This window comes from Prinia subflava, chromosome 18 (assembly GCF_021018805.1).
Source record: "Prinia subflava isolate CZ2003 ecotype Zambia chromosome 18, Cam_Psub_1.2, whole genome shotgun sequence".
Classification (NCBI taxonomy): domain Eukaryota; kingdom Metazoa; phylum Chordata; class Aves; order Passeriformes; family Cisticolidae; genus Prinia; species Prinia subflava.
The window spans coordinates 2328926-2351954 of record NC_086264.1 but is presented as its reverse complement, the minus strand read 5'-3'; the positions used below and the strand labels follow the sequence as shown (position 1 = coordinate 2351954).

The window sequence follows — 23029 nt, the reverse complement described above, 5'->3', positions numbered from 1 at the left end:
TTCTGGCTGGTAACTCACACCTACCCCCTGAGGGGCTGGGGCTGCTCCTGCCAGGGCCTGGCTGGGGGCTGGCAGAGCAGAGGCTGCTGCTGTCTGCTGCCAGTGCATGGAGCACAAAACACCTCCAGCTGCCCCTTCAAAGGTGCCTGCTTGGGTCGCCTCACTCTCCTGGCTCGGGAGTCGGCCGGAGTGTGTGCGCTGTGGGTGGGTTCAGGGGAAGGTGTGAAGCCATGGGCTGTGTCCTGGGATTGCACGGCCTGAGAGACTTAATGAAGCTTTTGAGGTGTGCCATTCAGCCCCTTTCAAGTTGGTTCCACGGAAATAAATCAGCTTGGGAGAATGCCATAGGTTTCACTTCTGTGGTTGGAATGATGCAGGCTCAACTTTGATTTTGCCAGGTCAGGTGGCTGCGGATCCCCCTGAGGAGGTTTGCCTGGCTTCCCCCAAAGAATGGGGATTTTGCTGGTTGGCCTGTTTGTAATAGCAGAGGTGTGCATGGCTTTTAAATGCTGTTTGGGGCTTGCCTGTGCCAAGGGGTGGAACTTGGGAGGCTTGCTGTTGCGGGAGTTTAAATGTGTGCTCATTTTCATAACTGTTCTGTCAGTAAGACTGGTTTGGGTGAGGGCTGAGGGGGCTGAAAGGCAATGTTTTTGTGGGAAGGCCATCCCCTGAAACAACTCCCAGCTGTGTCCAGTTTCTGGGATGTTACTTCCTGTGCTGCTGAACCTATTGGAAGTATAGTGCTGAAAGTTCACACAGGTTTCTGAGAGCATCTTGAGGTGTCATCCTACTGCTCTCCTGTGGCTGGACTGGGCCACAAGGCACCTGTAGTGGAAGCACTTCTGTTCCTGGTGAGTTGTCATTCCATAATTAAATAATTGTAATAATGGCCTTTTAAACAGGAAACTTGACTTCCCCACCATTTGATGACATGTGACAAGTGGCATGCAGCAGTGAAGTGTTCAGAATAAATCAGTGTGTTCAGACCCTGGTCTTTAACTGCTCCCCACTTTTTTCCTGATGGAATAAGAAAATATTCCTGTCAGTCAGAGCTTGGAGCACTCTGTGCACTTAGAGCAGCATACACTAAAGGAGAGAGTAGAACTGAATGGTCTCAGACCATCTCTTTGCTTGGACTAACAGGTGAATGAGTTATTCTTGTGATCCCCCTTGGCTGCCAGGGCTTTGAAGCTCAGCAAAATGGGAATCAGTAAATACTTGGCACATATAGTATTATTTATCTTAAAATACATGTTGCAGCTGTGGGGTGTCACATGGCTGTGCTTCGTGGTGTAAGCCTGTGGCTGGTGTAGTACATCTCCTGAAAGCAGAAAGTTGCCATAACAACTGAATGAAATCAATTAGAGTAATAAGCAATTAAAATCTCATCCTCAGTGTTGCATAAACATAGCATTTCGCTCATGAATTATTTGTGATCTTGCCTCTAGACCTGTACGTTCTGGTTCTGATTTGCAATCTCAACCATTTTTGAATTAATGAAGCATTTAATTTCTCCTTCAAAGAGTGCTGGTGGGGTTTTTTTTGGCCGTGGCAAGTAGGTTCCTCGTCAGAGATGTGAACATTGTTAAACTTCTAAATGGAGGAAATGTTTGTGATGGGATTTCCAGAGCGCTCGGCACTGGCTTTGTTTCCACCCAGTGAAGTCAAGAAGAGTAGCCTGTGGTCTTGGGAAATTTTGTCCCGGACCTAGGAAGGCAAAGGCAGATCCTTCCTCTGTTACACGCTTCCTCCTTGACCTTCTGTGTATTCCTGAGCCTCTCGCTTCCTTTGTTCCCCTCACAGAACAAAGCCAGGAATAGCTCCTTGCTGTAGTGCTCGGTTGTCAAGGATAAATCAGCTCAAACCAAGGAATGGCAGAGCTGTTGTGGAAAGGTGGGATGGATGAGGGCCCCTGGGGAAGCAGGGTTTGCAGACTGTTGGCTTTGCAAGGGCCTGTAGGCTTGTTCTGCAAGGATTTTGTGTGGCTGGGGGTCAAATGTTTCAGAGGTCAGAGTGCAGTTTATAATCCGAAGTCCCCAAGGAACTTTGGAAAACATGTCTGCGGTCTAAATAGCGGTCTTGTCATGTACTGAGTGTGGCTGAGTCAGGGATTTAGGAAGCCTTTGGCACCCAGAGCTTAATTATTAACTCTGGTAGGGAGCAGAAGCACTGGAGGTGATCCCTGGCTTTCTCCTGGCAGGATGACAGAAGCCAAGGCCAGTGGTCTGAGGGTTTGTGCCACAGATGATCTGAAGCTGGGCGCGGTGTCTGTGCCAGCTCTTTGCCCAAGATATTGGCACAGTGTATCTGCAGGTTATCTGTGTGGTGCCTTGTGCTTTCCTCAGCTTTTATTGTTATGTTCAGTGTAATCTTGTCACCTTTATTCTGCATGGGCATTCAGGAAAAGGCCCACAGTCAGTGCTGCAAATGCAGTGTGAGCTGTGCATATCAGCTGAGAAATAAAACAGGGCTCCCTTGAAGGAATTTGGGTTTATTCTGGTCTCAGGATGTGCACTTTGGATTGGTTACCTCCACAGCCTCCGACTGCCACTGGAACAGCTGTTGGAGCATCCTTACAAGCTGAGGTTGGGGATTCACTCTTGCCCTGTCTGATTCCCTGTTAGTTTTCAGGGTGTTTTCTTCAACACCAAGCAGGTGATGATGTATTCTCCTCTGATCCATGTGCAGGGGCACTGTGTGGCTCTTAGTGCCTGTGAAAACATGGATTTCTGCTCCAGTGGGAAAAACCAGTGCACTCTATCATGCCAGGCAGTGAAGAAGGCAGTCATACCACGTCGAGTGCTTTTCCATAGTTAGCTGAGTGCTGGACAGCTGTTGCAGCTGTAACTTGTGTGTAATTCTCAATATAAAAGACTGGAATGCTTTGGATTTCTGTGGGAAGCAGCTGAAGGCTTGCTTGACTGTCAAATAAAGTCCTATTTACGCTGTATTGCTGTACATTTTAATTATGTTTATCTGGAAATTCGCAGTACTGCCACACTTGTTGTGCAGTGGAGAATTCACTGACTCCTTCTCTATTTAACGGGCTTTGCCCACAGTTGCCATGGAAGCCTTGCCTTTGGCATGCCCTTGGGATTCATCCCTGAACAAAAGGTCCACCTGGAGTCACAGGGCTGCACTCTTCTATATAGCTTTGGATGCTCAGAGGGTGAAAGCCCTGCTGGCTCTGGTCGTAAATCATTTTCTGCTTCACCGGGGTCAAAGCTTTCATGTTACTCTTCCTTCAGAGCCTTTCAGGCCCATCTTTCAAATGCTGCAGCGTGTGGGGCATTTCAATCTGCACTGGCCATTGCTCGATATTGCCGCTCTGGGATCAGTTTATATCTTTTGGCATCATTTCTCGAGCTGGCAGCAGGGAATAACTGATTTTAATAAGCAATAGTAGGTGACAGTGCTCTGTCATCCCTCAAGTAAAGCCCTGTGTGTCTTGTTACATAAAAGGCAAATAAAATGCTTTGTGAAATGTCTTGCTCCTCGGAGGTGTTGAGTCCTCAGCCTTGGAGATCAAAGTCCTTTTTCAAGTGGCTGACATCAGCACACACTTCTGTGTCCTTCCTCTTGTCCCTGCCTCAAACCCAACCTCAAGAGGCTGTGTTTGGAGAAGTGTGTCTGTGCCATGAAAATTTGCTCAGCTCAGTAAAGCTGCTTTCCCACCGGCTTGGAAAACCCCTCACATCTTTGTGCCAAGCTGGGCCTGGTCATTTGTCAGGCTGTCTTGTTCTGTCACCTTGGCTACAGAACAGTGAAAGGGCTGGCTTTGTCCCTCTGTTGTGTCACCCAGGGACACCAGGATTCACTTCTTCTGGAAAACTTGAGGTAGGGACCTACACAGGCAGGCTTTCACCACAGATCTTTCAACACATTCACAGTAAATCCTTAGTCTGGATCACATCCAGTCTGTGCTCCAGCTGCCAGTCCACCTCATGGGATCCTGGAAGCCCCTCGTCCAGGCTGGCAGGTCACCTGTCACCTCCACCAGTGACCCAGACTGGTCCAATTGGTCCAGTTGTACAGTTTGCTGTTGGAGCAGGGATTGCTCCTTCAACAAGGTGCATACAGGTATAGAATTCTTTGAAAGGTACTGCTGAAGTAGGACTGATCAAGTTCCCAGCAGAGGGGATTTGGGTAGGCTGGTAGGATTGCCAGACAGGAGCAGCATTTTTCTTCCTGCATGCAGAGAGGGTGATTTTTCCAGTCACTGCACACTTCCATCTAGCTCTACTTTCTGAAGAGATTTACGAGCTCCAAAACTCACATCTTGTACATCTTATGGTTATCCCAAAGGGAAGACTTTGGATATAAAATATCTAATCAATACCTGGATTTTGCAAATGTTAGCTCGAGCAAGTTCTTCTCTTTAGTAGCGTGTTGTTAGAAACAAGCGAATAAAGTTGTCCTGCTTCCCTGTGGGCTAAATGAAAACGAAGTCAGAATGCTCCCGAACTTCAGGAAGTCTGGAATTCAAATCTGCACTTGGAGCCTGGGCCAGTGTCTTGATTTCCATTTCAGAAGTGGAAATGCTCTGCTGTAGATTGGGCCAGGACTAATTGGCCAGACCTTGTGTCTTAACAGAAAGTTTTGAGCAGACAGATTGAAGGAATGATCACAAAGATGGAGAATCTCTGTTTGACCATTTTGTCTCTAGTCACAAGCATTTTTAGAGCTGACTGGCAGTGCTGGTTGTACGTGCAGGGAAGAGGATCTAGGCTGGAGCATGATTTGCAGGGAATAGGGGTTTAGGAGAAACCATTTCATAGGCCTTACCAAAGCCAGAGAAAGATAGATTCTCTGGGTATAAGATTTTATCATTAAAGGCCTGAAAGGGAACTATTCCAAACACATTTAGAAAGGCACCCGAGTGTGATGGCTTGTTTGAACCTTGTGATAACATTTCCATGCCCTCCTGGGGAAAAGGAACCTCCCTGACAGATAAATCATCTGGGATGGAGGCTTTCAAGTGCAGCCTGCAGGGTGCAGGAGGCTTGACAAGCCTCTACGTGCAGCCTGTCAGGGGGTTTCTTTTAAACCAAGGCATTGTGTTTATCTGGGGTATTTATTGCACTGTGGGTGAAGGAGACATGGCCCAGGCCTGGCAGTCTCCTGATGGAGAGGGGAACTGTGGATGGGACTAATCCTGTGGGAGGGCTTTTCCTGGCAAGAACCTGCTGCAGCTTTCTTTAGGTGTGAAAAAGGGCACATTGAATATTTTTCAGCCTACTGAGAGTTGTAATGACTTTTCTGAACTCTGTTTCTGGCTGCATCTGTCCTGCCCCAAAGCAGCTGGAATATGAGAAGCCACCTCTTTTGCAGTGTGTATGCTCTTTATCATGGTTAGAGAAAAACAAGCTGGGAGCTGCGTCTGTGTGGAAATATGAATAACTCTGAAAAGTCTGGCTGCAGAACCCCTTTAGCCCTCAGGGCCATGTAAAATGGGTCACTGGAAGTGCGTAAGTAGAATGAAAGGAAAGGAAAGCCTGATAATCCCAGGGTTTTGGGCTCCTTGGGCACAAATTTAATGTTAAACTACTTCCTGACTTCAGGGATTGGCACATGCTAACAAGCTTTGCTACAAAGAGGGGAGAGAGCAGCAAAGCATAAATTAGAGGGTACTCCTGTGCCTCTGAAAGCAGCAGTGATTTAGTGATTTTACTAAAACGTTTGAGAAGGCCTGGCAGAAGCCTCTCTGAAAGGACTCCGAGGGTAAAATGTCAGGAACTTGTCTTCTAATTAGCTCAGCTCATTTCCACCTGCCTCCCATCACCAGTTGAGGAAGACAGGGAAGGGAGCTTCCCCTGTTGCTCACCTTCTCAGGCGGGAATGCTTTGCAAGGAATTGGGCAGCATTGCAAGGAATTGTTCCAGGCTGAGCCCACATGCAGAGGCTGCCCTTGCCCAGCTTGCTGCTGCTTGTGGGAGACCCAGGGAGCAGGAGAGAGGCCTGGGAAGCACAGTCTGGCTCCAGAGGTGACAGGGCTCTGCTACACTGCTCCTCTCAGGGCTGCTGATGTGGCCACCCTTCCCTGTGTAAGTACACACAGTTTTTGTAATTGTTTTGCTGTAGTTGTCTGGTGGCTCTTACTGAATTGCAACAGGAACTTGTTTATTCACAGAAATACACCTTGGCCTCGCCTTGTTTCAGGGGTAAGGAGAAGTCACTGTTTGCACAGTGTTTCTCATGGCCGGGTGTTGTCAGGCAGTACTTTGAAGGACACAGGCTGGTTGGTGTCAGTGCAACTTGTCATGGAAGCAGTTCAGTTGAAATTTACTCTTTGTTAGAGTTCTGTGCCAACCAGTTTTCTGAATGGTTGAAAAGATTGTCTTCCTCTTAAGGGAAGAGTTTGTTTTCTCTAATGAAGCTGCAAAGTGGAGAGCAGTTATTAGCCTGTTGTGAGCTTGCAGCAACAGCCTTTTGGGTTTCTTGTGTCTTGTTTCTTCTGGTTTGTTCTTTCTGGGGAGAGGTGGAAGATTTTGTGTGCCTGACCAGTCTTGTCATGCTGGAAGTAGGAGGATAATGAGAGAATGAGTGGAGGAAGGAGCACAGCTAGGATTCTGCTTTTTCCATGCAAACATTCCAATTGTGTTTTTGAACCAGCCTGTATTTCTCAGTGAAACAGTGTCTACAGAACAGAGGTTTAGGGTTAGGACAGTGTTTTTACTTGCATTTTTAGTACCTGTAACTTGCTGTGGCTACCTCATCCCTGGATGTGTCCAAAGCCAGGTTGGACAGGGCCTGGAACTACCTGTCAAGTGGAAGGTGTCCCTGCCCATGGCAGGAGGGTGGAAATGGATGATGTTTAAGTGCTTTCCAACACAAACCAGTCTGTGATTCTATGTGCAAGTAGCTGTAGTGGGCCTCTGTTGTGACCCTGAAATGCAAGAACTTACTCTGGTTACGTGTGCCTCAAAAGGAGATTTTTTTTCTGTAGGTGTGGTAGAAACGTGGGTTTGAGGCTGGGCAGGAAGGTGACTAACCTTAGGAGAGGCTGGGGAGGGAAGGTGTGAGTGTGCTGCTCTTTGTGCAAACATCCTGATAGCTCGAGCACTGCAGAAAAGAGTGTAGAAACTGAGGAAATATCACCGGGAAGTATCAGCCGGGCAGGGCAAATAGCTGTGGCTGTGAGGAGGCGGGACTGTGATGGCTCGGGAGCTGACACAGAGGTGTGACCGGATGTGCACCTTCACCTGGATTGCCCTGGTCTGAGGGAGAGGAGGAGGGAGAAGAGGTGGGCAGGGCTGAGAGGACGTGTCAGGAGGAGCCTGGCACGGAAGTGGTGCTGGGCCAGTGATGGGCAACACGTCTGCCTCCCCTTGGAACACAGGTGTGTCCCCTTGGAGCTGTGTGACAGCTGGGATGGGCACTGTGTGACCTCCTGCACATCACCACATGTCTGGTGGCATCAAGGCAGGATGCAGCAGCCTTCCTCTCCTTGCCTGGAGCAGTGCAGGCACAGTCCTGGGGCTGATACAGCTGGAATAGCAAAAATATCTTGATGACATTTAGCACTGTGACCTTTAAACACTTCCACAGGCTGACCCAACAGCACAGACAACACTTTGGGTGAGGCAGGGCTCCATGGAAATGTGCTGTGAATCACACTCTTGTGTTACTGTTGTTGGTCTCACACTCCCAGGCATGTGAATTTGGGACAGATAAACATCATTTCCTTTAGCATGACAAATTCAACTGGGGAGGGCCCATTGCAGCTGCCTCCAAAGGCTGGATGAGCAAAGGGGTAAACTTAAAGCAATGGTTTACATTGGCTGTAATTTCCCAAATATTAAAATTCCCAGCTTTTGAAGATGTTTGGCTTGGAAATGTATGTTATCCACACTCCCTGCAGAGCTCTTTGCTCTCTGGGGAGCAGCTGAATGCCCTCCAGTCCCATGGGGTGGCTTTCCCAGTATCACTCCCCTCCAGCTGGGATGGTACCAGCCGTACCAGACAGGAAAAGCCAGGCTCAGGGTGGCTTGGACATAACTGTCAGACAGGCTGGTTACATCTGCCAGTCTCCAGGGCTGGATGCTTCCTGCAAGGCAGCTTGCATGAACCCTGGGGAAAATGCTACCCCTTCCCACAGGCTCTCCATCCTTCATCTTTCCTCTCTGGATGTGTGACACTGCAGGCACCTGTGTTACCTCTTTGTGTTGGGCTAAGCATGTCTACAGGATACAAAACTCCCAAGAAAAACCCCAGGAGAAATTAGCAAAGATGTTTGCCCTGTGCTCCCCTAAACTTGGATCCTACTGTTGCTCCTCTTTGGGATTCAGTAAAGAGATCCCAACCGTGTGCTCTAGCAGGATTTAACCATGAACAGGGTGGGATCACACATTAGAAGAGGGCAGCCTGTTCTCTGCTTGTCCAGCTGCTCCCCCTGGGAAGCCCCAGCCGCTGTGTTTCTGGACGTGAGAGACACTTAACAGCTTCCAGCTGTTCCCAGGTGTGCAGCTGAACAGTCTCAGGCTCCTGTCCCAGCCTAGGACTGCTTAACCTCCCAGCTTTCCAGCCGGGAATAGAGCCAGAGCACACATGCTGGAAAGGCATGGCACACCAGCCTGCATTTCATGCCTCTGGCAAAACTCTAGGTATGCTAACAACATGTCTCTGGCATTGGGAAACCGGGAATGATGTGGATTTCATGCAGTCCCACAGCCATGCAGGAGAAAGAAGGCAGCTCTCTGTCCTCTTGAATGCTGAGGGTGATCCGTGCAGCAATCTTCCTCAAGGTCCCTTTACATTGCTGCAGGGTCTGCGGGGTCCAACCTGCATTTCTGGATTTCCAGGATGCCTCCATGCCTCTCTCCCCACCCAGAAACCTCCCCTAAACTCTGCTTTGCTGCAGAACATCAAGACAAGCCAGTTCTGCTACTGCTCTTGCCTGGGAATTGAGCAAAGGGCACCAACCTCTGTGTTTTGGGAGAGGAGGAACCCTTCTTTGATTTCAGCTCTTGCCTCCTCTGTCCTTCCCCTGGTCCGAGTTCTGGTGGTTCAGAAGTGCTTCTGAAAGCTGCCTTTCAGGGGAAAAAAGCCCCTCTGTGATGAGAGCAGGCACGTGTAGCACCTACAGAGATGTTAATTCCTTTTTTTATGTACCGTCAATTAGCTTGGATTGTGATCCTCTGCCTGGGATATGGGTGCTTGGGCAAATCCAGTTTTTCCTTGCTCATCTGCTCTCCGTGACAGTGGTGTCTGCTGCTCTCTAGTGGTCCCAGCTCTGAGCCTGCATGCACTGCAAATTGAGAACCTAGGTGGTGCTTTAGATATATATATATGTTTATATATATATGTGTGTGTGTTTTAAATTTACTTTTACACAGCATCCTCCTGCCACGGCAAGTCTGAACCTTGTACCTTCACAATGCCGGAATTTAAGCTGCCCACGTTCCCCCAGCCCCAGCCTGGAGGCAAGAGGAAAGTCCCTCATTTTGTTGTGCTTAGGTTATGTTTGGAAACATCTTTCCAAATGCCTTCCTTGTACTCCACATGGCCAGAACTGCCAGGTGAAATGCTCACTCCTGGCTGCCCCAAACACCACGGGAATGTGGGGTATGGAAGGGAGGGGAGATACCCAAACAGCTTCAGGAATGTTCTGTAACTGACCTAAGGCTGTGCCCTGTGACAGATTTGAGTCTTTAGGCCTTACTGGTTTTCAGGGTGTGTGTCGTAAGTGACAGGCAAGATAAAAGCTGAGGAAAGATCAAAGTGGGTTTCATGGTTTTTATGGGTTTGTGCTTCTTGGTTTCACTTTCATGTGTCTCCCGGAGCCTTTCTTCTCTCCCTGTGCGCTGCCCTTTCATCTCCCTCCCCGTTTCCACCTGGCAGGATGGGGCTTGGTGACCTCCCAGCCTGGGGCACAGCTTGTGTGCTCGACCCACCCTTCTTTCACGCCCCCAAATCCGAGCAATGCTGGGTTATTTTAGCCCAAGACAACTCCTTTCAGTATCGATTCTTTCAGCTGCTGAGATTTACGTCTTTTGCAGAAGTTGGGCTGGAGTTTCTCTGTCTCTTCTGAGAGCATCTCCCAGTGTGAGTGCTGATTCAGGGGTGCTAGTTCCAAGAGAAAAGTTAACAAGGGGCTTTCCAAAGGGAGGGCTGCTCATTTCATTGGTATTGCAGCTTCCTTCTCAGTGAAGACCTGGATTTCCCCTCCTTGCCATGTGCACTTCTACTTGATGCTGGAGAACAGTTGCTCTTGGCTGGTTCACTTCTTTCTTCTAATATAAAAATCTCTACTCCTATGGTGGCTTGTGGGTGAAATGTGGGGAAAGCTTCTTCCCCAAGGGAAAAAATGGGGAGACACTTGGCAAGAAGAGGAGGAGCCTCAAAACATGAAGTGGACATTAATGAAAATAAGAACTCTGGGTATAAGCCAAGATGCATGGTCGAGTTTGGGTCCATTCCTGGTGTGTTTTTACCCCTGTGTGTGGTTGAGGACATGCACTGTTTTCTGTGGATGACCTACTGTCTTGTGACTTAACCAGTAGAAAATAGGTCGAGGCCATGTTAAGCTCTACCAGAAATAATAGTTATGGGTTACTCTGCAAGTAATGTGGAGACAACTAAATTATGGGCTCAAATAAAATGGAAACCACGAATAATTGGAAAAATATAAAATACTTAACCAGACTCTAACCAAACTTGTAGCTGCATTTATCAAGATGTCAAACTTCAAGGGGAAGGGGAGGAGACTTTGCCATAACACTCCTGGAGAGCTTGGTGCCCGGACTCTTGCCAAGTGTTTGCCTGAACGTGCTGCCCAAATAGGAATAACTCAGCTCCAGCAATCACAGCCTTGGAGTTCAGCAGAAACTTCCCAGCTCGTGAAGCATGGGCTGGGTATAGCTGGAGGAGTTTTCCAGGAACGTGTTTTGGTTTTGTGAGTAGACCTGGAGTGCTCCTTCACTAGCCCCAGCAGGAAGTGCTCAAAGCCAGAGACCTTCCTCCCAGCCAACGGGGACGTGTGGAATGTCAGGTTGAGATGAGGGCAGCAAGGCCAAGTCACCAGGCACAGCTCACTTGTAACACCCCCAGCTGCTGTTCCTTGGCTCCCTCCTGCCTCAGGATGAAGGTTTCCCTCCTCATCCCCTTGCTCCACGGCCAGGGCCGAGCTGTCACTGTCACACTGTGGCCTGATGCAAATGGCCAACGGCGTCCGTGGGCTCGGCGGCACCTGCGGCGTCTAGACGGGTTCCTGTGCCCACATGCAAATGTGTGGGGAGGGACAGGGGCACATGTCCCCAGTGACACTTTCTGGGAAAGTCCTTGGCTCCCTTTCCTGCTTCACGTCCTCCGTGCCAGGCAGAAGTGCCGCTGAGGAATGACAGCGTTTGCTCGGCGTTGGGTTCACTTAGAGTTACTCAGACTGGAAATGAGTCGGGAGCTCTGGAGCAGCGAGGAGGTGCTGGGGTGTTCTCCACGGTGCTTTTCTGGCAGCAAGGACAAGCTGGCCCAGCAGTCCAGGGGTTTTCTCCTGCGCCTGCTCGGTGCCATTTGCATCTCTGGGGTGGCCGGGACTCCCCACAAACTGTCCCCGCTGTGGGGCTGTGTGGTGGCAATGTCTGCTATTGCTGTCCCTTCAGCAGAAAGCTGCTCCACAGATGTCCTACGGCTCAAGATGGACTGGGGAGGCAGGAATGTTGGATTTACCTTTCTTAACGGTCTTTAAATTCTCTTGTTCTTGCTCCCAGCCTTTCTCCATCTTCCTTTTCCAGTCCCTTTCGAAGCTCCCTCTTACCGTATTCCCTTCTTGAGCCCTCAGCACACCAAGTATTTTTAAAGATGCCAGAGCAGGTTTCTCATTTCTGCTTGCTGAGGTGTTGTGACACCGCTCTGCTGTCTCCAAAAATGGGCCAAACCCACAATTTTGTCCCCTTGCATCACCAGCAAGTCGTGCATCTTCACTTGCAGACAGCAAGTGAGCTTGATGTGATGTTCACCCAACCTAATTTTGGACTGATTTCGTTAGGCTTTGGCTAATTCTGGTGATCTCATGTTGATGCTGAAATACGTGTGGGTTTCAGGTTTCTCGGGTTTCAGCCAGAGGTGTATTTGAAGCAGGTGATGCACCACAAACCACAGTGGTGAAGATTCGCTGCAGTTGGGGTTTTTGGGGGATAATTTTTAAAAAACACACCACTGTTTTTTGTTGGGTTTTTTTTTCTCTCTTGCAAGGAGCCCTGAGAGCAAAGGAGGGGTAAGCTGAAAAATCACTTTCTCTCAACACAAGGAGAGATAATGGTTTCAGCATAGCTGAGAGGTTTGTTTGCTGCAGATGTTTGTGATGCAGCCTCTTGTGAATCCTCCCTGAAGGGCTGGAGAGCTGCATCTCCTTGGCACTGACATCAGGGCTGGATTTCTGCCCATCCTGGTAAACATGGAAAAGGTTTTCCATGTGGCCTTTAGGTGCTGTTTGCACCGCTTTTTTTGAAGGTCTCCAATTTAAGTACCATGGGAAGGATTGAAAATTATTACAGGTGTAAAAACTATTACAAAAATCTAATAAAAAATAGATTTAGCAATAAAATTGCTAAAATCAAAGTCTTGCCTGCTCAGGGGCAGCTGCTGCAGAAAACAGAGAAGCTGTGAGGGTGCTTTGTATGTGTTTCAGTTGATGCTGGCCTGGTTGAGGCCACACATCCCTACATGAGGGCCACTCTTCCGAATTCCTGGCATCCAGGAAGCAGCTTAAACACAGTCACGGGTCACATCCTCACCCTGCTTCTCCCTTTGCAAAATTACCACTCGCTGTGCAGAAATATCTGCCCCCGCCACGACTGCGGCTTTTCCTTCTGAGAAACCACCCCAGTGTTCATCAATTACACATTGCTCACCCATCACATCGGCCTGCTGCCGAGCCCGTTCACAGCCCTCTCAAAATCCCTCCAGCTGATGCTTCTGCAGCTCCTGTTTCTTTCCAGGGCAGGCAGGAGGTGGACACCTGCCCTGCAGCCACAAATCAGGGGCAAATCTGGCTCATCTTGGTCTCTCCATTGCACATGTCCAGGGATAATTCTTGTACCAACTTCAAATTAAGCACTGCTGGGAATGCTGTTGGATTCTTCCAGTCCTGCAAGAGCAGCAGCTGAATGCTCCAGCTCCATCTTTTTCATTGTGCAGCTCTGGGGAAAGTTGCTCTCACTTTTCTTGTTATTTCCCAGCTCTAAAAAGCAGGATCATTTTGTAGACAGGAACTTCAGAAAGATTTTCAGATGTCTTTTATGCCTCCATAGCAGTTTGCATAGGTGACCAGTCCTCTCTCTGATAAATTGCTGCCTTTCCCACCATTTTTTCCAAGAGACTTCTGCCCCAACCCAGCAAAACCAGTCCTTGGTTGTGTTCCTTCTAATAACTCTCTGCAAGGAAATTGAAAACTCTGGAAGGATTAAACAAAACCCAGTTTTAAGGCCATCTCCTCTTCCATTGCCATGACAGCAAGGTACCCATTCTTTTTGTACTTTGGGACTTTGGGAATAGCTCATGGAAATTGTCCCAGGCCTCTCTGTGACCCTGTTGTACAGGGAGTTAAACTCCTCAATCATCTCTTGGACAAGCACTTCACAAGACTTTTGGACCTATCTCAGAGAAAAAAACAAGATTTTCAAAGAGAGATGCGTTGCTTGAGTGGAAGACTTTTTTTTTTTTTTAAATTTACCATTTTGTTGCTAAATAAAATGCTGATGTGATTTGAAAGCTCCAAATTACAACATTATCACACAGCCACATCTCTTTTCTTAAAAAAACAAGATTTTCAAAGAGAGATGCGTTGCTTGAGTGGAAGACTTTTTTTTTTTTTTAAATTTACCATTTTGTTGCTAAATAAAATGCTGATGTGATTTGAAAGCTCCAAATTACAACATTATCACACAGCCACATCTCTTTTCTTCTGCCCTCTTCCTTCCTCCTCGCCTCGCCACATATCCCCTTCTGCTTTTGCTTCCCGACTGGTGACTTTGCTGACTTTATTCAGGGCAAAGCCCCTTTGTACCAATGCTCGAGGGCACGGGGTGCTCCTGTGGCCATTCTGGGTGAGTTACCTGCCTGGCCAAGCGTGAAATTTGAAAGATCTGAGTGGAAACATAGAGCAGGGAGATCATGATTGTTTTTCCACAGCATGGTGTGAGGCATTTTCACTGATGAGAGAGGCAGCAGAAATAGTGTGGGGAAAATATAGCCTCAAGAAAGAAATATGTAAATGTTTGAATACACTGAAAACCCCCCTGCTTCGTCAGGGGCTTGTGCTCCACTTTCATTCTGGGCTTTTTTTGTGGCTGAGGGTAAAAGCTCAAGGGAATGGAGGGTGATGTGGGTACAAACCCAGCAGAGACAAGGCATGGGGGAGATGTGTGGGGAATCCAAACATTGCACCCTGTCCCAATGACTGGTTTTTAATTAATAATATTGACCACTGAGCTTCTGAGCTGGCTGTGGGGAGCATCTGAGAGATGACATCACCTCTGTCCACGCTCCGCCGGCCGGGTGTGACTGCTGAGGTGTGAATTCTGTGCCTGTCTTGGAGCGTGACCCGCCTCGATAAATAGGGGTGTTTGTGCACCCAGTCCTGCAGAGCATCTGGGGACTGAGCCTTCCCTGAGGATGGGAGCCCCCCTGCTCCCCTGGCTGCTGCTTCTGCTGCTGCTGCTGTCCCACTCTGCCCACACAGGTGAGCTCCGGGTGGCTCTGCTGGCATCATCCTGCACCCAGAGTGACTGGGGAGCTTGGGATCCTCCTGCCTGTTCAGCTGAGGGCTGGCCTTGTTGCCAGGAAAAAGCAGGAGCATCCTTTGCAGGGGTCTGGTTCAGCTTTCAGGAGCACTGTGGGAGCAGGGAACTGAGGTAGAGGCGCAGGTGGCAGCTGCTCACCATGATCCCTGCAGTGCTGTCAGTGAAAACATGGGAAGGGGAACTTCCTTTGGCTCCTGGAGTTGCTGCATCCCTGTCAGTGCTGTCTGCACCTGTAAGATGCCACCTTCTCTCTCTCTCAGCCATCCTGGAGGTGAATGGGAACCTGAGCTGCAGGTGTGCCAAGACAACCTCAGAATACATCAGTCCCAAGAAATACGAGAGCATTGAGATAAGGCCTGTGGGCAGCAGCTGCAGGCGCACCGAGATCATGTAAGTGCCGTGGGCTCCGCTGCTGCCATCATCCTGCTTCTCCACCACCTTGCTGGATACGAAACCTTTCCAAAAGTGCCACCAGGTTACTTGCTGAAAAATGTCAGGTGCAGAAATGAGGGTCCCCAGGGCCAAAAGGAATCTCTCCAGCAGGGGAAAGCATGATTTCCTTGAGCTGGAGCAGGGAGTGTTTGCAGCCTGGAGGAAGCACTTCCTCAGACACTGAGGCAGCATGAGCCATAACAAATTTTCCCAGATTTTTGTAGCTGCTTGGTGTTGATAGAGTTGTAAATCTCCAGAAAAAATTGTCTTTGAGCAGTGTGCTGGGCTTCAAGTCTCTGCTCCACCTAGGAATGTGTTGCATCTTGCTTGTTTCCATCCATGCTGTGGCTTCCTCTGTCTCTGGCAGCTTTCTACAATCGCTGATGCTGTGAGCAAAAGTTGAGTCTTCCCCATCAGCTCTAGCTGCTTGAATCCCTGTCCTTGGAGGGCACAGGAATGCTCAGGAATGCTCTCCTTGCATTTCAGAATTAAATTAAGAACCTCAGGGAAGGTGTGTGTGAATCCCGAAGCCCCCTGGGTAAAGAAGCTGCTGAAGCGCATTGCCAGCACGTAAGTTGTTGGGTGGAAACTCGTTTGGCTCAGGTGTCCCTGGACAGCATCCCAGCACATCCATGGTTCTGGGAAGCTCTCAGAGGGCCTGCTGCTGTCCAAAGGACCAATTCCAAACCGATGAGGGGCAACACTTTGCTGTGCAAAACAGCGTTCAGCCCAACACAACCCATCTGTGGGTCAAGTTCCTCCTGGCTTATGCACAGAGCTGCACTTCCAAAACAGTTTGGAGGAAAAAAACAGGAGGGGAGCAGTGGCAGGAGCAGGGTTTGCTCGTGGCAGGTGCCACAGTGTGTTGATGCTGGGCTGGGAAAGCTCCCCTTCTGTGCCAGGTTTGTGGCTGTCCCGGCAAGCGATGCCCGCCCCGGGGAAACGGCAGCGACTTCCCTCGGCTGGGGCTGGAGCTTCCTCTCCTGGACCTGCTTTTCTCTGTGTTCACATGTTTCTCCTCCTTCTGCTTTTCACAGGAAGAAAAAATAAGTTTCCTGCTAAGGAAGTTGGTGCCCAGAGCCCCGAGGCAGGCTGGTGGATGATGCCCAGGTGTGCAGATCTGGCTGCTCCTCACTTTGCCCTCACTCCCTTCCCTTCCTGACAGCCCCACGTCTGGCTCTGGTGGCAGTGCCTGTGGGGAGGGTGGCTCACTGCTGGCCCCAGCCCCATGGCAGGTTCCTGGGGAGTTCTCCCCTGCTCTTGGTCTCTGGATCAGCGTGAATATGAATCCCTCATTTATTTAGCTGCCTGTGGACTGCAAAGCTGTTCCCTGTCAGGGGCTGCTCCTGCTTCTTTAGGAATGACTTTGTGACTTTTTCCGTGTGAAGTGCTTGGTGACAGAGTGTGTATCTGAGGGTTGTGTGGCACAGTGTGGCATGTCCTGTTCTGGAAGCTCAAGTCCAATAAAATCCAGGTTTTTTCTTTCTGTTGTATTTTCCCTGTATCTCCTGTATGGCTTTGAAGCCATGTATGACATAGAATCATAGGACAGCTTGGAATAGAAGTGACCTCAAAGCCCATCCAGTCCCACCCCCTGCCATGGGCAGGGACACCTTCCACTATCCCAGGTTGTTTCAAGCTCTGTCCAATCTGGCGTTGGACACCTCCAGGGATCCAGGGGCAGCCACAGCTGCTCTGGGCAACCTGTGCCAGGGCCTCACCACCCTCCCAGGGAACAATTTCCCCCCACTATGCCATCTAACCCTGCTCTCTGGCATTATGAAGCCATTTCCTCTTGTCAGGGGTCCTTTCATCATAACCTGTTATTTCCCCTGGTGGCGATTTGAGGGCACGATACTGATGGTAGGGAGATGGGACAATCCAGCCAAAGTACCCCACATCCAAGTGGTGGAGCTGGGATTTACAGGTGGCTATAAGGCTTTAAAAACCAGTCCAGACCAATAAGGAAATATGTCAGGGATGGGTGTGAGGTCACTTGGGAGAACTTTGGGGTAAAATATTCAAAAGCAAATGTCACCAGGGTGCTGCTGGGCTGTGCCTTGCAGGGGGACAACGTGGATGTAGGAGAAATGAGTAATACCTGATCATGCTGGACAGAAAAGCACCCAGAAAACCTCTGGGCCTGTGGGGCTGTGTGCACCAAGAACGAAGCTGGAGGAAATGACAAAGAAAGGAAGGAGAAAGCAGGGCCGGTTTCGGGAAGCCGGGCCCCCAGCCAAGCCCCAAGCCGCGTTTGATCGGCAGCGTTGCAAACTCAGCGAGCGCCGTCAGCAGGGAGAGGGGTCGGGCAAAACCACCGGGACCCCGGGGCCTCCCGTGTCACTTCTGCTATTTCCCAGCTCAAATAGAGGGATGCTGCGGGGGCCGGGGCTGCGGCCGGCATGGCTGTGCGGGCGGCCCTGCTGCTGGGGGTGCTGCTGCTGTCCCATCATCCCGGGGACACAGGTGAGGCTCCCCTGCCCCCACGGGTGGGCCTGGGGGTTGTGGGGGCTGTGAGGCTTTCCGGGTTTGGGGTGGGTGATCCTGGTGGGATGTGGCGGGACGTGCATTGCCTGGGGAGGGTTTTGGGGTGATGCGAGCCATGGCCCTGTGCCCCTCCAGCAATCCTGGAAGCCAACGGCAACCTGAGCTGCCGCTGCCTCAAGAGCACCCGAGCCTTCATCCCCCCGGAGAAGTACAGCAGCGTCGAGGTGTGGCCCGTGGGGAGCAGCTGCCGGCGCCTCGAGGTGGTGTAAGTGGCTCCCGGGGCTACCGCGCCCTCTGCTCTGCCCGTCTGTCCCCAGTTCCTTCAGTTTTGTGCTCATTTGCCTTGAGAGAAGGGTGGGAGGCTGTGCTGCCTGCAGGAGGGGAAGTGACACTGCTGAAAGGCTGCATGTTTTCTAGGATTAAGCTAAAGAGCCTGAAGAGAGTCTGCGTGGATCCTGACACCCTTTGGGTGAAGAAACTCTTGCAGGACCTCTCTCACCTGTAAGCTCCCCTTTCCCCCTGACACCAGGGGCTCCCCGCAGGACCCGGAGCAGCCCGTGGGAACCTGTCTTCACACCTTCCTCCCCTTTCTGCTTTTGGCAGGAGGAAGAAAAAGGCTCCCCGCTGAGGAAGCTGCCACCAGAGGCACGGCCAGATGTGCTGGGACCAAAACTGCCTCCCTTCCCCATCCTGCTGTTGCCTTACCCCAGTCCAGACAGGAGCATGCTGCTGCCTGAGCCCCTTTTTGTGCCTTTAAACGCTTGAAAATGCCCATCCCTGCTTCCAGCCTCTCCCATCCCTTCCAGCCCCTCCCATGCACTGTGTGTCCCTTTTGGGCACGACCCAGCAGGCCCAATAAAGGTGGCAGCCCTCTGTCACTGTCCCTTGCTTCCCTTCATATGGCATGCCAGGGGCTTGGAGTGGGAGGCATGGGGAGCAGCAGCCTTTGGCCAAAAGCACGGGAGGTTTGAGGAGGTGGCCATGGCATTTTCTGCTTTTTTTGGCGGGGAGGCAGCACGGGCCACGTGCAGCAGGGGGAAGCGACGGCGCGGAAGTTGAGGCGTGGGGCTGCCCCTCTTTCCCTCCCCTCTGGCCTTCCCAGCCCCGAAGGGGGAGTGTGAAATCCCCCCTGGGCTGAGGGGCTGGCTATAAAACAGCCCTGGCCTGGCTCGGGGTGGGCGGCGAGGATGCGGCTGCTGCCGGCGGGGCTGGCCCTGCTGCTGCTGCTGCTCCTGAGCAGCTCGGTGCCGGGGGGCGGTGAGTGCCTTTGGGGGTCTGTCCGTCCGTGTGCCCGCCCCAAACACCCGGACAGTGGCACTGGCTCTCCCAGATGGGGCTGAGCGGGGAGTTTATCTCCTAAGCTTTCAGATTTGTTTCTGGCCTATCTTTGAGTTTGTCTTTTAAACCCTGTGGCTACCCTGGAGGCACTGGGGGTGGAGGGGGGTGCTTTGCCTCGTGGATTGAAGCTGCTGCTCTTTCAGACCCCCACAAAACTCAAATGCTTGATGGGTGGGCAATGGGTTTAGTTCATAAAATGTTGGTTAAGTTTTCCAACCCTGCAGCTAAACCCCTTCCCTATAGGGGAAAAGAAGCTTTAAGAGTGTGCTGGGAGGGATTATCCCTGCTGCAAACCCTGTTAGTAGCAGCCCGTGGGTGTCAGGGATGGGATGGGATGGGACGGGACGGGACGGTGGGGAAGGGGCTGTCCCCATGTGCCTCCCCACGCGGGGCCAAGACCTGGTGTGGGCTGCCCTGGGGCCCAGGTGTGTCACTGGAGAGCCTGCTGACCAACATGAGGTGCAAGTGCATCAAATCCACCGCCCACGTCATCAACCTGGGGCTGATCCTCACCATCGACGTTACCCCGCCGGGCATTCACTGCAGGAGGAAGGAGGTCATGTAAGTGGAAAGCCTGGAAACCAATCCCTGGAAACTGCTCCTTTGTGCACTGGTGCAAAAGTATGTGGTGGGGGAAGCCCACAAAAGTTGGGGTGACTCTTGCTTCCCAATGTCAAGGGGATTCCTCCCAGTGTGGCTCAGGGTGCTTAAGGTAAAGGCCCCAAAATTCCATTTCTCTGTTGCCCTGGGTTTGTATCTGTGCCGAGGGAGCAGAGGGGTTTTCTCTGTGGGTTAGAAAAGCTTTGGGGAAGGGACGTGCATGGGGCTGAGGGGCCTCATGGCCTTGCAGCCTCACCCTGAAGAAGAACAGGCGGGTGTGCGTGACCCCCGAGGCGCCCTGGATCCAGCTGCTCATCCACAAGCTGATGCAGAGGTAGGTGGTGCCCAGTGACCGGAAAACACCGGGCATCCCCAGTGCCTTGGCAGGGCATCCCTGCCCCCTGACCCCCCAGGTTCCTTTCTTTCCTCCCACCAAATCAGCAGGAACAGCACCAAAAAAGCGTTGCCACGGCCGCGGCGGGAAGCACCGTGCTGCCAGACCCCTTGGAGACCCCGCACCCCACCCCTCCCACCATCCAGATCCAAGGAATCCACGCTTACGACTCCCTCGTGGGACAGCAGTGACACAGCCCCCCTGCCCTGAGGCACGCTGGGTTCAGTGGCATAGCACTGACGCTTCCTCTGCTCGCTGGGTTTTGGCAGGGGCAGGAGCCTTTCCCTGCCATTTCCCCGCCATTCCCCGCTGTTTCCCGCACCCAACCGCAGCCCGTCCCGGTGCCACCAATAAAAGGATCAATGCGCTCCCCCTCTCAGCTGTGGCAGTTCTTTCTGCCTGGATTTGTGCAAAAATGGGGATTTTTGGGGTGGGAACTGTGGCACTGTGAAGCCTTTGGCTGCTTTGCCAAGGACACTTCCGAATGTGCCTTTCATCTGCTGCAGGATTTGGTGCCTTTTCCTGACAGCTCCTGGCAGGAGCAGGTGATTGCAGGAGTGGGATAGGGTTTTGTGCTGGCTCCTGGCTGTGGAAACACAGAAGTGGGAGATTTCCCAGTGACTGGCTGAGGCTTTCTGTGGAGTCCCATTTTCCGGGGATGAGCACCCCAGCCTGGCACAGGAATGAGGTGACACAGGTGTGACTGGTGACCCTGTGCAGGATTATCCCTTTTTACAACCTGGCTTGGCCATTCTGGGAGGAGGTGTTTAAGCTCTGTAGGAATCAAATTCGTGTTGCCCACCCAACCCCACTGGATGCCAAAAATGTGTCCCTGGGCAAGCTGGAAAATGCCCACCCAGTCTCTGTATCCCCCTCCTTCTGCCCTGTGCTCCTCAGGACTCACAGCAGGGATAAGAATGGTTGCCAAAGGGCTTTGTGCTGACTCCAGAGGGACGTGGAAGTACACAGGTGGGAAGAAACCAATGGATATTCAGCATATCCATTGTGGGTGAGCAATATCCCATCTCCACAGTGAGGAAAAAAAAATTTAAAGGGAAGAAAAATGTAGCAGTTCAGGGGTTTGATGACCTCCCTTTCCCCAGCTGTCTGAAAGTCCAGGGCAAGCAGTGTTTCCTCATGCCAGAGCCCAGCACGTTCTCAAATGTACAGCAAAGCTGCTATTCCCATGAAGCAGGGCGTAAATCCCCCTAAAAATGTAGTGTAAGCACGCCCGGGAGTGACACTGCAGCTGCCCCTGCTCCACGTGCACTTCCATCTTTTCAGGGATGGGACCTCCCGCCTGCAAAGGCAACAAGAAAGAAATCTGACTTTAAAAAACCCTGACCTCTCAAAGTAACTGCTACGAGATGGTGTGGGAGCCTCCAGAGAGGATGGATGAACCCCAGCACCAGGATCACTTCACCATTCCCACAGGGAGGGGTTGTGCCATACCTGGATCTAGAGGCTCATAATCTCCACCTAAAATTATTTCTAATTAACATGAGTTCTTGGCTGATGCTTGGCAGAGAGGATTAAGACGTGAGCGGTTCCCAGCAGGTTCTCTTGGGATCTGTGTCACCTTGGAACATCAAAGGGGGAGGAGGAGGAGGGAGTGTGCATGACCAAACTTGTGTAAGGTTCAATCTCCTTACAGTGAAAGAAGGAAGCAAAAATATTCAGCTACATTGTACAAAATTCTCTTTTATATATATATATATGTATATATATACACACACACAAAACCCCGTATCGGACAGATTCACCAGATTGAGTTTTAAAAAGTTGCTTGTAGAAGGGTGTTGGATTTTGTTTTCTCTGCTGGCTTTAGGCAGTGCTGTCGCTGGGGAGTGGACACCAGGCACCGTGTTGGGGGAAGCAAACGGAGGCAGCGAGGAGCAGGGAAGGGCTTGGAGCCTTTTTTCCAGGCATTGCCTGCAACATGCTGGGAACCGAGGCTGGGGAAAAAAGCACCATCCCCTCACTGCTCCAGCTGGGAAGGGAAAAGCAGGAGGAAAACAGGAGGGAGCCACACAGGAGAGGCAGGTAAACGTGTGCATTGACTGAAACATAAACAAGACTGGACTTTTTGTGCAATGTCTGTAAAAGTAACAGTTTTGTGTTAAAAACCACACAGCGTGACGAGCGTTGGGAAGTGCAGCAGAGAAAATCCAATGGAACACCCGCCCGCAATGGAACACTTCCATTTGCTAGAACGAAACACTTCCTCATTTCCAAAGGAAACCGACTGGAGCAGCTTACAACGTTTGCCAAGGTTTGGGTTTTCCCATCCCTGTCCTCTCCCACCCCCATATTACAAAACATTGGTGCTGGGTTTTGATTTTTATTACTAAATGGGCTCCTCTGCAGTTCATAGACAATCACGGGCGAATTGGAAATTTCATTTTATACAAACAGCTCAAAAAATATTGGGAGTGAAGTATGGTTAGGACACACTGCTCACGCTGGGATCACCGTGCGCGGAGGAACGCGAGGAGCAGTCAGAGCACGCCTCCGGAGCGGAGCAACACCTCCCCAAAAAACATACAGCAGCTGAATACAGAAAGGTAATGTCCACAAAATTAAGTTTTTCATGCTATTCTACTTTCCAGTGCTCTCCAATCCATGTGCCATGGCCAGGTAGGGAGCCCTGAGGTATATTCCAACAGAGATACCTGCACCCAGAGGAAAATCCATCTCTGGAAAGGGCTTTCTTTTTTTCCCCCTTTTTTTGTTCTGTTTTTGCACAAATGCTGTGCAGGAATTTCTCCCAGCTCCCATCGCTTCCAATTGATCCCAGACCACAGATGACACCCCCCATTTTTTAGGCACTTTTCCAAGGGAGTTGTCACTTTGCTGAACCCATATTTGCGTTCTGGCCCACTCCACCCCCTCCCTGGCCCCCAATCAGAGTCAGGGAATAGCTTCTCCTTTAATTCCAATTGATTTTTTTCCCCCCTATGGAAAATTTCCTGTGTATAAAATGACAAAGGAAATGTTTAATTAAAGAGGAACAGCCTGACTTGGCAGTTTTGCAAGACAG

The 23029-nt window shown here is 50.8% G+C and overlaps 3 protein-coding genes across 6 annotated transcripts; all 3 read left to right on the top strand.

Moving 5' to 3' along the window:
- Positions 1-5950: 5950 nt before the first annotated feature.
- LOC134559804 (interleukin-8-like) lies at positions 5951-17914 on the top strand. Of its 3 annotated transcripts, none has more exons than XR_010082586.1 (4): positions 5951-6044; positions 14999-15128; positions 15657-15740; positions 16208-17029. XR_010082586.1 is itself a non-coding variant. In XM_063415001.1 (3 exons), the coding sequence occupies exons 1-3, from the start codon at positions 14878-14880 to the stop codon at positions 16218-16220; spliced, it is 348 nt and encodes a 115-aa protein (XP_063271071.1). In that variant the 5' UTR covers positions 13840-14877; the 3' UTR covers positions 16221-17029. The 3 variants fall into 3 exon arrangements, 1 of the variants encoding a protein (XP_063271071.1); XR_010082585.1 differs by lacking the exon at positions 5951-6044 and adding an exon at positions 17793-17914 and having other exon boundaries at positions 13840-15128; positions 16208-16280; XM_063415001.1 differs by lacking the exon at positions 5951-6044 and having other exon boundaries at positions 13840-15128.
- LOC134559805 (alveolar macrophage chemotactic factor-like) lies at positions 17040-18617 on the top strand. The gene is made up of 4 exons (XM_063415002.1): positions 17040-17636; positions 17793-17922; positions 18075-18158; positions 18261-18617. Exons 1-4 carry the CDS (start codon positions 17573-17575, stop codon positions 18283-18285), a joined length of 303 nt encoding a protein of 100 aa, XP_063271072.1. The 5' UTR covers positions 17040-17572; the 3' UTR covers positions 18286-18617.
- A 7-nt stretch (positions 18618-18624) lies between these two features.
- LOC134559802 (C-X-C motif chemokine 3-like) lies at positions 18625-20340 on the top strand. 2 transcript variants are annotated; one of them, XM_063415000.1, is made up of 4 exons: positions 18625-18914; positions 19421-19556; positions 19846-19929; positions 20040-20340. In XM_063415000.1, exons 1-4 carry the CDS (start codon positions 18845-18847, stop codon positions 20197-20199), a joined length of 450 nt encoding a protein of 149 aa, XP_063271070.1. In that variant the 5' UTR covers positions 18625-18844; the 3' UTR covers positions 20200-20340. The 2 variants fall into 2 exon arrangements, with proteins under 2 accessions (XP_063271070.1, XP_063271069.1); XM_063414999.1 differs by having other exon boundaries at positions 20037-20340.
- Positions 20341-23029: the final 2689 nt, after the last annotated feature.